This window comes from Odontomachus brunneus, unplaced genomic scaffold (assembly GCF_010583005.1).
Source record: "Odontomachus brunneus isolate Ranch 3 - 2012 unplaced genomic scaffold, Obru_v1 Obru_scaffold_006, whole genome shotgun sequence".
Lineage (NCBI taxonomy): Eukaryota > Metazoa > Arthropoda > Insecta > Hymenoptera > Formicidae > Odontomachus > Odontomachus brunneus.
In genome coordinates this window covers 814,542-831,020 of record NW_022639456.1, presented here as the reverse complement: position 1 = coordinate 831,020, position 16,479 = coordinate 814,542, and the positions used below count along the sequence as shown (strand labels likewise).

At 45.0% G+C, this 16,479-nt stretch overlaps 1 protein-coding gene across 13 annotated transcripts in view; it reads right to left on the bottom strand.

Annotated features, from left to right (window-relative positions):
• LOC116852389 (protein scalloped) overlaps positions 1–16,479 on the bottom strand; it is a 200,663-nt gene that overhangs the window by 124,619 nt on the left and 59,565 nt on the right. Inside the window, exon 1 of one of the 13 annotated variants that reach the window (XM_032832682.1) lies at positions 9,969–16,428. The exons of 8 other annotated variants lie outside the window; for them this stretch is intronic. In XM_032832682.1, coding sequence (XP_032688573.1) covers positions 9,969–10,278 — 310 coding nt within the window. In that variant the 5' untranslated portion in view covers positions 10,279–16,428. Of the gene's footprint in view, positions 1–7,097; positions 7,972–9,968; positions 16,429–16,479 lie in introns of those variants that run through there. 4 more of the 13 variants (XM_032832689.1, XM_032832762.1, XM_032832753.1 and 1 more) reach the window with 4 other exon arrangements.

Here is a 16,479-nt window from a genome sequence, read left to right as displayed (position 1 = left end):
AAAAGAATCCAGAAAATATTCGCTGAATATTAACACTTGTGCCAATATGAAATATTTTTCAAACAAGAAAATTTTCTCGAAATCTTAACTAATCATGAAAGAAACTGTTCTATCTCAACAAAATAATTGAAATTTGGAGCACAGTGATTTCACCGTAAGATCATTTATATACCGTATTCAGTATTTTATAATTTGTAATAAAAGGAGTCATATCATATGTTGTTTTATTTTATAGTTTTCAAAGTAAAAAGATAGTTGCCTAAAAAAGGAGCATGAAGTAAAGATCAAAAAATGGTTATAGGAATGGAGATATTTTGTTGCAAAAATATAAAAAAATTAATTTCAAAAAGAACGATCTCTCGAATTGTTGTCAGAAATGTAGCATGATTATTTTATTAGAATCCGAATTACGAAGGTCCTGTGTTTCACAAAGGGTTAAGTAAATATATATTATCAGTATCTACCGAGTAAATGTTTTTCAGATAATCTTTTCTCTCCGAGTGCACATATAAGAGAATTCCGCTGAAGGTAAGATCATTTTTTTTTCGGGGCGCACAACACGAGACTACGCAACTGACATATCTTTTTGCGATCAACAATGCGAGCAGCGAGTTTTCTCAGCGGCGTCGTGCGGTCACGATGCATTACGTCGTAATGCATTGTGAACAGACACGCATGCACGCGGCAACGTGCGATTACGAGGGCGTAAGGAGAGCCCGTTCCGCCGTGATTACGGCGGAAGAAACGTTAACGATCGAGCGGGGTGATTCATTTGCTACGTTGTAATCGTCCGCACTATATACACACACAGTGTATACACACGCGCGTGCACAATGCTCGACGGTGCGATTGAATTAAGCTGAGCGACGTGGTGCTCGGATGTTGCTTAGATATATTATGATTGCGACGACGATTATTAGCGCACGCGGCCCGACCCGAAGAATGCGCTGATTGAGGAGATCGAACGACGCGCGCGATTGTAAAATGATGATGATGATGATGACGATTGTTGTTGTTATTATTATTATTATGTAACACCTAAAATGCTATCACAATCGATACGAAACTTCCGCGTGCGACAGAATGATTCACCGGGTGCGGCTGCGACACGCGGTGGCTTTATATCCAGCCAATTTGTTTCGCGTTATTACAAAACGTGACAAACCCGCCACCACAAAGTGGAAGAAAATCAGCTGTAATGATCGCTCGTTATTGGGAATTTTGATGAACGCGTCGATATTAAAACGCGCTCTTCTCCCTTCCCCTCTTAATCCCAGTAGCGTTGAACAAATTAATTCGCGTGCGCATATCAGTTTATGGGTGCTGGTAACGAGCCGCGATAGAGGCGGCTTTCTCTCTCTTTCTCTCTCTCTCTCTCTCTCTCTCTCTCTCTCTCTCTCTCTCTCGCTCTCGCACGCGCGCGCTTGAGAGGATATTGTCCCAGAACACACAATAAATGATGCGCCTCTGTCTGTCTCCCTCTCTCTTTCGCGTTTTAACACATTTAATCTATTTATAATATATTATTTGCAACGAGCTGAACGTGGCCATGTAATACAATAACAGAGCGCGAGCTCGGCACAGAGGATCGTTATGCCGCGACCTTTGAATACGGAATTAATGAGCGCGGCTGCATACGCGTGTCCTCCGAAAAGAGCGAGATAAAAGAGCTCCTCCGAGCCAAACCGCAGGCCTCCTCCCGCATAATGGTACAATCAATTAATTACCAGCAGTTTTCCCCCGTCGCAATCGGCTCCAGGTTGTCAGCGATGGAATGATATTAACGGCCGGCACGGTAAATCTCGCTATGGGGCAACGAATTTACAAACGGCATTTGCGCTCAACGCGATGCACGTCAGTCGAATGTGCGGCATCGCGGGCCGATGTCCGGCCGTCGGGTTCATTTAGGACCGCAATGAATTAAACGAGGATTGTTCTTTGAAAGCGCCTCAACGCGACGCGGACTTGAACGCTTTATCATTGAGAGAAAAAAGAAACGATTTAGTCATCTGATTAAAATTATAGTTGGATCGTTTTCGTCGATTATTTTCGGCCCCAACCATATTCTATCTGATAAAATATTAGAACAGTAACATGAGATTATTGTGCCTAACGTTATAGTAGAATTTCATGTAAAAAAAAGATTTTTTTACTATAATTTATAGTGATCATTTCTCTGTGTGATTATAAGTACACAAATGCCAAACATTTTTTTGCTTGTCGTACACAACGGGTCGTTTTTAAAACCGAGAGAAAAGCGCGAACGACGAACGCGATTCTCGTCAAGAATTCCAGACTCGCGTCGGGGGACCAACCGTCGAAAATATTTTTCGACAAATCCGTCCCGTTAAAGCCCTGCAAATCAAGGCCCGATAATACCCGACTCGACTTATCGTCAAATATAATTTCTGGTCCGTTTTATATTCACTTTGGTGATTGTCGACAGACAGGCTCGAATCTGACTTTACCAAAGCAAATATAGATCGAGTCAGATTATATTCAATAATAAATCGAGCCTGATCAATTTATTAGGGTTCGGGTGCACGTTAGTATTCAGGGAAATGCATAAAGGTCCTTATGAGTTCTCTTTTATCAAAACTACCTCTAATTGTAATTTGTGAGCCTTCTGATATTGACTTATAAGCGCATTTAGAGGCACATTTATCGATAAAAGAGAGTTCAAAGTAGGGTCACAGTATCTCACAACACATACATATATATATATATATATATATATATATATATATTTATATATATTTATACACATACATTTATATATTTATATACATACATATATATATATATATTTTTTTTTATATGCCTCGAGAAAACTCTCGGAAGAAAGCTCAGCGAACTCGTCGCTGTCGCGGCGAGCTCCAAGAGCAGACACGAGATTTATTTAAAATTCGACGCCGGTCGAACCTCGCGCCAAAGGGACGAGGCGTTGTTCAAAGAACGCGAACGGAAGCTACCGTGCGCCCAGGATGGAATTGTAAATCAAGCTGAGGAGAGAGAGAAAGAAAAAGGGAAAGGATGAAAGAAAGAGAGAGTAAGAGGGAGAGATCCTTGATCCTTTGCGCGTCGCACTTAGAACACGGTGACGTACGCGCGCACTTAAGCGCCTACTTAGGAGACTGTTCTTTTCCGGGGCCGACCTGGGGAGAATGCTCCGACGGTGTCGCAACTCTTATCTACGGTGAAATTTAAATTCAAACTTGACACGCGCACGTGTGTACCTGGTAGGTAATGCAAGTGAGAACGTGTGTGTGTGTGTACGCGCATCTCTCAGACCGCTCCGCAGCCTCTTCTCGCGTAGGAGGTCGGCCAAGGTGGGCGGATTGTCGGTCGGCTATCGGAAATATTTTCCAACGCCGAGAATTTATCGGGCGTCTGCCCGGAAATATTTGAAAATTCCTTCGACGACGAGGGGATAAAAGGGAGAAGGAGAGAGAGGAAGAGAGGCTGAGGGAAAGTGGGACGAGACGGAGGCGCACTCGGAGGGAGGCTACAAAATTTTTCACACCTTAATTAATTCCGCGAGAGGCGGGATTTCCAGGTTCACGGCGAGGTGAGAGCTCGCGATCGATAATACGTACCGCGGCGTTTATCCGCGGCGGCCACAATAAAGTCGCGTTAGCCCTCATCGCGTTCTCATCGGCACGACCTTAGTTCTGAGATTCGCAAAATCGTAGGATGACAAGCACACGGCACTATGTTAAAATTAAATATTATATAAAATAAAACACACACGAGGAAAATAATGTCATAAATAAAATTATGAAGAAAATAGAAAAGTCGCGCGAAGAAGCTCGAGACTTCCCGAGTCGAAATTTTCATCTTGCTTTCAATCTCACTATGCCATTCAATATCTACTTTGACGCTAAAGAAAATGAAAAGGAAAATTTCGAACATCATCGACAAAGTTAAAATAAGACTAAATTGTATCATTAGAGTTAAATCTGCTTTGCCAACTTAACTCCTATTGCGTTGTAGAATTTAAGATTTAACATAGGACCAAAATTTTTGACTCGGGTTCTTCAAAAGGAGTAAATTTAAAAAAAGATATAATTTCTCTCCCCTCGTCCCCTTTAATGCTCACGAAATGTTCGGAAAAATTTTGGCGGTTCTAATCGGCGATCTTCGCGGAATGAAGAGAAACCGGAGGGTCTCGATTGTCGCGAACATATCATCCCTTGTAATATAAGGGTGGCGGAATAGATTACGACCCTTCACCCTCGTGGGTGCTTTCCGCTCTCTCTCTCCCTCTTCCACCGAAGAATGGTCGACGACGCGCTCCCTTATTGCGGGGACCACGAGTTTATTGCGAGCGACCGTGCGACGCGGGGTCGTGTCGATTTATGCGGGCGCATATATACAAAACGTCACCGCGTATAATATACACCACGGACGATTATCCCCATTAAAGTACCGACATCTGCATTTATTCGCGCTTACATTCTCGCCGTCCGTCTACCACTCCCGGAAAATTTTGCGAACGCTACCCGAGTGAATCACGATTGACACGCGACACGACGCCGAAAGAGAAGAAGAGGAAGAAAGAGAGCGAGGAAACGATTTGAATGATTTTTAACCGCGATGGAGAGCCAACGAGACGCGCGAGTTCGTCGTCGTGTTTCGCGGAGGTTTTACTTTCGCGCGAACGCGAGAATAAACGCGGAGAACGGCGTGGATCGATAAATCCACAATGAGAGTACTAGCCCGGCTGACGATCCTGAAGCATCCTCTTGGAATCACACTTGTTGCTCTCGGCACCCTCGATCCAGAAGGTCGACCCTCCGAGAGACTGCACTTTTATCGAACGAAAGGTCGGGTATTAAAAGAATTTACGAAGCAATCTTCGGTCTCGGTCGTCGCGAGCTCGAATGACGATTTCGTTACGAGCTCGAGCGAGGGGTCGGTTCGTTAACTGCGGGTTATCGCGGGACGGAGCGGGAGGGGGTAGTGTTACTTCCCTAATTTTCGATCGTGGGGCGTTACGTCTGCCTCCGGGAGATAACATCGAAAACATGACACGATAAATCACGCTTCCACAAATAAAAGGTTTAAGTGCTTTAGTCATTTGTGTACATAATGAGATTGGAATAATACCAGGCGTATTCATTTATAACAAATAGGCGACGCGTGAATAATTGAGACGAGCGGCGTTCGAAAGCAAAATACTTGAGCAAACGACTCGCTCGACTTAAGTCTTTATTGTATCACATCACATTACACTACCGAACAATTGTTCAATTTTGATCGTCTCAAAACACATTGATCATGCGCGAGATATCTTTTCCCGAAGAGATTCTTCGAATTAGATAAAAAAAAAACGAAGCTCACAAAATATCCTTCGTATACTTGCAGGAAAAAAATTCAATTCGACGGTAACATCGAATTAGGTCTGACGTCTTCGCCAGCAACCGACAACACTTCATACATAATTTAAGTAAACGCGAAGAGAGAGAGAGAGAGAGAGAGAGAGAGAGAGAGAGAGAGAGAGAGAGAGAGAGACGAAGATAAAGAGCGAGAGTGTACGCGACTCGAGGTCTATTTGCTACCATCGTATTTTATTCTGACTTCAATCTTGCGAACTCGTACGTGTGCTCCCACGCGAAGGGCCGGAGATGAATACATAGGGTGGTTTCTGGAATGGCAAATACGTTTTGCTCCCCTCCGAGCTATTGGCTCTTATCGCGGTCCCCGACTGGATTGTTTCGCCGGGAAAAGAAGTGGAACAAATTACTATCATTCGCAGCACTCTCTCTCTCTTTCTTTCTCCTTTCCTCCCTCATTCGCTTTATTCTTGCTCCATTTCGCCCCGTTATGGAGACCAAGCATTAGTTAACGTTTGAAGGGTCCTCCCTTTGCAGGAGAAAAAAAAAGTATCGGAAACGTCGAATTTATCAGACGTGACGCATAAAAAATGTCATTCGACGGAGCGTCGTGTAATTGATGTGATCGGAAAAGACGTAAAAGTATATTCTTTTTAATCCTCTTGACAAGTAGAAACTATTGCAATCATATAATGTTGTCCACATTTCTTAACAAATTTCGATAAAGTCCTTTATATGGAATACAGTAAAAAACAATAGTTTTTTAATTAAAATATAAATTCATGTTAGATTTTCATACTAAAATATTAATTAATTCATAAAAACCTTACTCTCTTAAAATGAATCAGTGAAACATCACTGAAAACAGTGAATATACACTGATTTGCAGTTATAAGTGTTGCACTGAAAGTGCTCAGTGCTATATTTATAACTGATATAGTGACTATTCACTGATTCACTTTAAAAAAGTATAATGTTATTCCAAGTCGAAATTTTGATTCTATATTAATGATGAAAATTTTTCATGGAGTCCGACGACTCCAGATACTTAATAGAGTATTTAATAACTCATTATCTCAATATTCTATTTGCATTTGATCTTTATTGTTAATTTAAAAAAACAGTGTGCTGATTATGTAACTTACTCACACAGCAGATAGAGTATATGCTATAAGCAGATATTAAATAATTAATATAATAATTATCTAAATAAAACAATAAACATTTTACCTTCATCTAATCTTTTGTGTTTTCTTTTCATTCCTTGGAAATTAGGATTTGGATATCCTGAGGAAGTGAGGGGGGAGGATAAAGACAGTTGTGTAAACATCACGGGATTTAAATGCAACTTCACTATAACGGCAATAATAGGAGTAAAAAAGCTGGATAGGTTTTTAGCTATTCAGAAATTATTATTAGATGTAAACCTCAACACTCATGAGACTCTTATGCCGGTACTTATAGTGGCAAATTTTTTGCGATCTTTGATCGATTTAATTGATAACTAATTGCATATTGGATCGTTAATAAGCTGTTTAGATTGATATTTCTTGTTGCACAAGAGAAGAATAAATAAGATTGATGAGCAATAATCAGATTTACGAAGATATAATTGTTATTTATTAAATAATGGTCCGCACTATGAGTGCCGGCTTTAAAATAGATTCTGAATTTCGACTCGGGTATCCTTTTATTCGCGGTAAATTCGTCAAACGTCTGTCAAAATCGGAAAAATTCGTTATAACGAACGGTTCGACACACCTAAGAACACATGATGTGCTCACGAGTGGGTCTTGATGTCCTATATCCTCCGTCCTAGCTTCCCGACCCAGCATCCTCGTTTGCAGCTATTCCGTCGTGATATTCTGGATACGCACTAGCACTGACACTGACACTCGCGTAGATACGAATCGATCGGATAATCGTATGTTAATGAACGCAATGTCGACCGATAAAGTGTCTCAAAGGTTGACGTAATATTTGAATCAACTGACAAGAATTGAACGTACCCAGCCCGCGTCGCGATATGTGTATGTTGCTCGTCGGTTCGATACATAATGACGCGGACACGGAAAAGTACTCGACGCACGAGCATACCAAAACAATGGGCAAAAAGGGCTACGTCATCTCCCATCAATAGCCAAGTGTGGTCTCCCCACCGCTGAACATGACCGAGTGATCACAACAATCAACGTTCCCAAAACATCGACGACGAGTCGAAGTTGTCAGGGCGGTACGTATCGTAAGTGTCGCCCGTGGCACTCGACCATTGTCGTCGAGTAACGTGGCGACGTTAATTAACGCAGTTTTCGATTGATTCGTACTATCGTTTGGTATCATTGAGTATCTGGCCACGAGATGTTGATCAGGATGACTGATTGATAAAGATGCAGCAGAGGACACAGAATGAGATGACAGTCGGCGACGAGATTTTTAACTCTTTTCCATCACCTCTTTTGAATCATTACATTTTGTTGAAATTTTCAACGCGACCAAAAAACATATTAAAGAGATTATGAGAAAGGAGAGCACTTTTGATTACCCATTAATCCCATTATCTATCCATATCAATTATTTTCGCTTGTCCTATACACCCTACTGCAGTTGAGTAAGTCAATGTATTGCTCATTGAAATGAAGAATGTGTATTAAATGCAGAGAGAGAGAGAGAGAGAGAGAGAGAGAGAGAGAGAGAGAGAGAGAGTATTGTGAAAATATCTATCTCTATCTATATATCTATCTTTTCATTTCTCTCAAATATTATATAATTATCGAACAAGTCTCCCTTCAAGCCTCAACATGAAGAAAACAGTAATAACCATTAAGTAAGTAACCATTTGAAAAAAAAAAGAAAGAGAGAGAGACTATTTATTTTGAATATATTTCATCAGACGCATATCTGTTTTCATTAATCGTTGTAGAGAGATGGGGAAGCTTCCTCTCGGGAATTCCATCGATTCAAATAAGCGTGTCCGATCGACTCAGCGAGAAAGAAGGTACCGCAAATACCTATGTTTTTCTCCCCACGGTGTTTGAAGCGGTAAAAGAACCGGAAGGATAATGATCGACCAGCAATCGCGAAAAAAGAAGCGGGAAGTAAGGAGAGCGCCGCGCGCGCGTTCATCGATTCATCTCCGACTACACCCTTTTTCTTCCGTCCCCGACTTCGCAGCGCGCCGCTCTTCTCCTCGATTTCCACTATTGGCAAAGCGATAACTCGGTACGTCGGCCATAAATCAAACTGCCAGAGTGTTTCACCTAACCTTTCGCGCGCACGGAGGAAGCTTCCTCCTCCGGCAGCTCCTTCATCCTGCAGCAAATGATCCACGACGGTTCGCTTTTTATTTAGAGTCGACGAGCTGTGCCGGGGAATGAATTCGCGTTCGCAAACAACACCCGTGTCGTCCGCGATCGGTGCCGCGAATTATTCACATCGCGGGATGCCCCAAAAACGTCCATTCTGATCCATTTCCTCTATTCTGATCGCGAATACCGCGGACGAATCCTCGGTGTTTCAACGTATCGGAGTCGCTCTTGCGATTATAAATTCAGATATCCCACCACAAGGAATTGTTTTGGAATACTGAGCATACCCAAAGATATTTAGCAAATAAAATAATATTTAGTGTAAATGTGCTAAAGACATATTTTTACTTACATCAAAACCGCGTAATTTTATACTGCGCGAAACAATTTCTCAAGTGAAAAAACCTTCTCGAGATCTTGGCTTTTCACGAAAGCAATCGTTTCTTCTGCTTGAATAAGGGAATTTTATAGATTGAAGTAAATATGTTGTCAATACCCATCGAATATTCTACATTTTGTAGGTATTTTTTCTGTCGGTGCACCCGAGATTTCTCGTCGACGATAAGATATCGTCGCTTCCTCTGCTTCTCATTCCACTTCTAACTATGAGAGAATAGTTTTATAACAAACGAGATGCAGCCAACGGCGCGCGTGCAAATCGTAAACACGAGCAAAACGCTCGCGCTCGTAAGTGATACTTTCGCGGTCGCGTCGTCCTGTGCGTGTGTGTGACTATTGCGCTTTAATTATACCGGTGTCAGCTAACCAGGTTAAGTCCAATATGCCGAGCGTTAATTAATGCACCGCGATGCACCGCGAGTCAAAGTACCGTTCGCCGGTAGCTAATGCCTGCTTTTTCCGCGCGCCCGCGCCGCTCGCAGCACACGCCGCACACGCTACGTGGAGAGCTGCACTTTGAACTTTGCGAGAACGTTAGCGCGGCATAAATTACCGTTTCCGATGTAAAAGGCCGTTTCGCGCGAATTCTCCGCGTAACTCGGCGTTATTGCCGCTGTGTGCGCGAGGTATCCGGTGTTCATGAAAAAAAAGAGGGAAGGAAAAGGAGAGAAAAAAAGGGGAAGAAAGGAAAGAAAAAAAGGGGGAAAAATATTCTAAGGAGAACAGCGACTCTCCCCTCTTTCTCTTGGCATGGCAGGAGAAGGAGGAAGAAGGAGAGACAGCGAGATGGAGCGTCGCAGTGTCGATAAAATAATAATAGCCACGAGAACGCGTCTCTCTCTTCACGGACCTCTCCCCTTCCGCGTTTTTCTTGTCTTTCCCGAGCCTCTTTCGTGTTCGTCCCGTTACATCGCGCGAGGTGACTTACCGCGACATCGAGCGTGTATCCCGACTTTACGATGTTTCTCTCCGTCATGAGCACCACTGAGACGCGCGCTGCTCCTCGTCGGTCGCCGCCGGAGAAGAGAGCGGAGAAAATGAGCGAGACCGGGAAGAAGAGAGGAGAGGAGAGGGGAGGCCGACGAGGTTGGAGCGAGGAGAAGGAACACGAGCACGGCGAAGAGTGACAGACGCTTGGTGGCGCGCGAGAGGGAGGGGAAGAGAGAGTTTAGGTTGGGATGCGCCAGGCCAGGCCAGGAAATGCACTTGACGCTGCGTCGTCGCGAAGGATGAGTCATCGGAGATACGGAAAACCGGTTCGCCTCGACTATAAAGCCCCGGCTCGCTCTCTGTGCCTCTCCGCTCTCAGCGCCGGTGTCTTTTCAGCCACTCTTTCGTCCCCGTCTCCCTTCGCCCTCCGCCGTCCCTCGTCCTCCTCCGGCTTCTCCTCCATCACTGCAGGCAGTCAGCACTTTTCTACCTGTTCCCCGTCCTTATCTCCCTCCCTCTAATTCGCATCCTCCTCTCTCCCCCTTTCATCGGGATCCTCGCAGGACCGAGGGAGAGATCCTCAATCGTCACTTTGTCGCGCCGAGCGAGGCACGTATCACGGCCTCGATTGTCGGAAAAACGTTGGGTGAAAAACAACGGGCTGGACGGGATTTTCAGATTCGCCACGAGGTTGAAAGACGGCGAATTCATTTTTCGGGACAAAGCACATCGCGGGAGAGGGCGATGTGTTTTCACTCGCACGCGCGATCGTTGAAATATAAATTTGACTAAAACGCGCGAAATATTACTCTCTCGGGCAAGAACCGCGCGCGTGCGTTTGACACTAAACGATACCGAATTTACGTGACTTGAAAAAGAACGAAAAAAAAAAATAAAAAAATAAATAACGCGACGTTGTGCTCGGCTCTCTGCGATTACAACAACAACGGTTGTCAATACTCGACGGACGTCACAGGTCGATAAGCTTTCGGCCTCCCCTGGCAAGGCCGTCGCGTCAGTTTCGAGTTCGGTACCTGTCGAAAACAAAGGCCGCGATTACAGCGCAAATGAGCCGGAAGCGACCATTTCACATCCGGCAAGGGGTCAAAACACATGCAGTCGCCGGCCGCCTCGTAATCGGATTATGACGGGACACGTCCCATACTGCTAATATAATGATCTCACAATGACGCGCAGGTGACGCATCTTAATATGAGATTTACGTGACCGTAAAATTGCGGTTCTGATTGAAAGAAACGCGCGTGAGCACGCTTCGGCACAATAGACGACGCCGCCTCGACGAAGAGAAGAAAAGGGAGAGAGATAGAGAGGAAGATATGGACGTTGACCGATTTCCAGCTGAGACAGGTTAAGACGACCACGACAAAACAGTAGCCGGCCGGGATACGGTTTGGCGACGAATCGTCGCCACGCATTTGTATCACATTGTTTCACGCAAGCCGCACGAGATACGCATTCGTCCGAGCTCGGTTTTCCCGTAAAAATGGCGTGAGATACGGTGTTTCTTACGTGACAGATCGGAGCGAAACGAGCGAGCGAGCGCATTCGTGAAATGCACGACGAACAATGATCACGGAATGTGGTGGTCTTCCTGCCCACGATAGCAGATACGGTCAGGTAAGATAAGGTCAGATAAGATAAGGTCAGGTCTTCTTTTTTTTCGATAAAGGCTGTTCTTTTCTTCTTTTTTTCTGATAAAGGTTATGATACCTCGCTATCTTTTTACAAAAACGTCGTACGGCGAAGGGACAGCGACGGTCAAGGGACATTTACTCCGAAATCTTCCCGCAACGAGATAACTGTACTTTTAACTTCGGAGACTACCTGAGAGACACCCCGAACCGAACATGATGAACGAGCCGACCTAAGTGAACATCAAATTCAACGTTAAAATTGACTTTTACGGATAAGGTGGCATGATAAACCTGCCGGCGTCATGCCCGATGAGTCAGGCGTGACGAAGCAAATTTTGGAAAAATAATCATGACGTACGACGTAGTCGTTTAATGGTTTCTCATTAGCCGTAGGACGACGACGACAAAAGTCGAGAACGCAAACTGACGCCTCTCTCTCAGGAATAACAAGATAAACACGAGGTACCGTGCCTTTCGCATCGCTAGTGTCCGTTTTTCTCCGGGTACCTATCTCCGGGGATTCGTAAAAGCACGAGCGAGGCAACGTCGAACGAACGCGCACGGACGGACGGACGGACTTGAGGGAAGCGTGTGGGAGAACACCAGGAAGAGAGAAAGCGCGTTACGAGCCGCTGCAGGCGTATAATGCGCTTAACCGCGGTAACGCTAACTGCAATCTGCAAGTGTCTTACTTTGTAATCGGCCGCCTCTTTCCCTCATTGCCGGCCGCGGTATCTCGTTGCACCACCGACGTACGTGGCTTTATGCTAATTTCGCGCAGCCCATTATCTACGCGCATTTTCGCGCGCGCGCGCGCGCTGATGCAATCCTTCACATGAAAACGACCATGAAACAAAGCTTAAAACTGTCCCCAAAATGGTGTCATTAGTAAATGAACCATGTGTCTCCGTTAAAAATACAGTTTAACGAGTAACGCGGTTTTGAAGGACAGAAGAGATCGTTGTTCCTTTTCCTTGTACCAAATTGCACGGAACATTGTGTAAAAGTGCACGGAGAGAATATTGTAGTAAAAATTGCGATACAATTTTAGTAGTAGTAATAAAATATAATAAACGTGAGATCATAAACATGATAATTTTTATTACATTTATGGTAATTTTCATTATATTGATGGTCACCTTTACTATGTCTCATTATAATTTTCATCATACTGCTAATCTATTCTCGGAGTACTAAAATTGTACTGTAATTTTTGTTACAATATTCTCTCGGTGTAATTAAAACTTTTGGACACTTGGTTAAATAGCTACCACAGGTCCACGCTATCGACCAGCTGCGTAAAAAAAATCAGTATCATCCGAATATCTCACACACTGAGAAATAAAAAATATCCAAGAGACAAAATACTAAATATTTACTCGATGGGGTACAAAATACGACACATTATTTATACAATATAAAATATACACGTAAATCTGGTTCTGCCAACCGGATTCTGATATCGAATCTGATTGGCAGAGCCAGACTTTCGTGTGGCAAACCATATCGTTTTTCCCTGTGTACGTTTCTTTAAAACCTTAACTTTTCACAAAGACAATTGTTTATTCCGTTCAAGCGAAAGAGTTTAGATTCGAATGAATAAGCTGTCAGTGCCCAACGAATAAATATTCTCTCTTTATCTTCCTCTCGATGTAGCACTCTATGCGAAGAGCGCGGAACTTTGAACTAATTTTCTCGTAACCGCACGGTTTTTTAATTCCCTCTTATCCTTCCGCGATACTTTCATCCGTCGACCCGTTCTTTCAAGCGTTTCCTTCCGTGTGAAAGCGACGCCTCCTCCGCTTTCGATCTCGATCGATTTAAAGAGTATCGTCCGCCTCGGGGTCTATTGCCCGCGGATCGTCACGATCTCCGGTTTAATGACATTTGCAAGGGCCGGGAGAAAAAGGTCAAGATGCAGCGATGTAATCGCTGCTTTCTTTCTCCCTCTCTTTCTCTATCTCTCTGTCTGTCTCTCCCTTTCTCGCGACGAGATTCGCGACGGTTCTTCGAGACAAGCTCTTCCCTCGCCTCCTGGTCGACGCGAATCGGTGCAGGAGAGGTACGGCCACTGTAAGCACCGCGAACAGCGATTTGTCCGGGGAACAATAGAAGGTCAGTGCATTTCAGGACGTTGCGCGACAGTGGCCGGTAACATGCACACACTTACACACTCGCCGGTTACGGCGTTTATGCAATCAGGTGCAGGCGGCCGCGCGCGAGAGAAAGGATTCTTGCACTTGGGGCTATTCACGTCGCCGCTACCGTATCGCGGATTTCTTATTGCGTGCCGCGGCGGTGATATTTCACGACAACGACCGTAATAACTTCCAATGGTATTTCATGCATTCTCTAAACACGCCCGATAAGTCTCTCTCTCTTTCTCTTTCTTTTTCTCTCTATCCACCTAGTGCGGAACGGTCGCGATGATCGGGCTCGGTACGCGCTCCTCCGTGAAACAATCACTCTGTGGAAATATTTTATCCGGTAATTCTCCGTGTCTCTATGAGCGGCACGCCGATCAGGACGCCTCTCCGTCGAGATCGTCGCTCGGATAAATCGAGAGACGCGCGATGAATGGGTATTTTGTAACCGACACGCGATCGTGTGATATAATCGCTGGGAGAGGCGCTAATCCGCGAGAATAATGCTGAATGATGTTGATCTTTTTTTGTTCTTCAATCACTTATTGTCATCAATCTGTTCGATCTCACGCCCAAAATTTGCGCACTTTTCGTCACGCCGATAATGATTTATTCGATACTTCGATACAAGCGCTGTCGCGACGACCTGGAAATCGTCCGTCGTCGGCGAAAAGTGAGCAGGAGGTGACTCGCGTCGCGTTCGCCGGTGGAATCGCGATTCCATCAATCAGCCGGCTTTTCATCTCGGCGAGATGAAAGCGAGCGCACGTGAGAATCGCGACGTGAGAGAGCCACTTCTACGAGCTCGCTCGATCCTCCCCGAGGTGGTTTATCCTCGCGTATCTGCATTCGCGGGGACGTTTTATTTCGTGCACTCCTACGAGTCGGAAAGACGGCGGCAGGAGGCTGGAGGAGACAGAGAAAGAGAGAGACAGTCGGAAATAGACGAGGACGAGAGGGGAGGAGAGGAGAGAGACGGTTGCTCTCCGATCGGGAGACAAAACAGCGACTATTTCTGGTTCGCTTAGCGAGAGAGAAGGAGACAGGGACGGCACACTCCGGCGACGACTACGATGTCGCGTCGCCACCGCGTGAACATTATTACCCGTTTAAATTGAACGCTCTCCTAACCGGCGACCGAAAGTCGCCGAAACCGTTCATATCCCGAGGAACTCTCGCCCGAGATCGACCGCTGTTCATAAATTTCGGCCGACAATAATAACCCGTTGGCAACCGCGGGACTTTTATAGCGCGCTTTCACTCTTTATAATAAAGCTTTGAAGGCTCGAAATAAAGGACACAGAAGACACAGTAGCTCTCCAGAATCGAAACGAAGGAGGAAAACAAGCGAGAGGTGAGAATAAAAAATTGTTGGGGCAACAAAAATTCCGCGCCCCGCTAATGGACTGTTATTCGGATACGCTCTTCAACTTTATAACGTTCGACGAGATTATGATCCGCGCGGGCAAATTAACCGGCCTGACGAGTCGATCTCGCTCGCAGCATGCTTAAACAATATGATAGCAGCGAGCAGGCGACCGAGTGAGACTGGAACGAGAGAGGGAAAGATCCTCATTACACGAGGACCCGCGCGATAAAGTCGCGACGCTAAAATGTCCCGTCTAGACCGTTTGGCACTTTAATACACAATTAAATGTATTCCAGCGCGACGAGATTACCCGGGCGCATTCGCCAGCCGTAAAACGACATCAGCGCGTGCGACTGTCAGTCCCTACGTTCGCACGCCGAAGAACGGGATCCTCGAAATGCAGTCCTCAGGGCACATGGACTGCCGTAACTGTAGACGTAAGACGTAAACCTGAGCTAAAGAACCAATCGGGATATCGCTTTAGGACTCTTCTAGCTAGAAGAAGATTGACACGATTGCATAAGTAGTATTCAACTGTAGCATGCGATTTATCGGTAGTTCTGTCTTCTTCCAGAATACACAAAAAACTATACTCATACGCACTCGTCGACGAGAACATAATAGGCGCTCCATTGAGAAAGCGAAAAAGAGATTACACGGACAGGTCGGCGGTGCGACCGTTCTTAGGGATTAAGAGCCACGTGAGTGAGCAAACGTTGACAAGAACCACGAAAAGATCGGACCGGTTCGTGTCTCACGCAGTTTCTGTAGTCACGACTGCTGAAAACTACCTATCCCCGTGTCTCTCTCCGGCAGCGGCAAGAATGCTCCGCACGAAATACGTGAGCTGATGAATGGAAATGACACTGTGGGGTATCGGTTCCGAGGGTATTATTTTATAATATTACACAAATGTGTATAGATGTGTATATGTTCCAATCTCGCGACCAAGTTCTGTTCGCGAAAAAATTTCACCCGAGCACGCCCGGCCGGGATTTCGTCTCGGGATTTCGTTTCAGAATTTTATCGAAACTATTTCTCACGTCCCGGGGAAGTGGTGCGATGGAGTGGCGGGTACGCGCGAACAACGGGACGACGTTAACATATTTTACGGAATTTATACGGGTTTTCATACTTGACGAGCACGTTCAGGAAAGAGACTTAATTTCTCTCCAGAGCAGGCCCGGCTTAATTTTAAATTCACGGAGCGCTTTTCGTCAAAGATTCACGAGAGATTTGCTCTTCAAAATACTCACATGATATTTCAGAGTTGCGCGGGACATAAATCTAAAATAAATTTGAGACATTCCCCCTTCGCTGGTGCCCCCCCCCCCCCCCCCC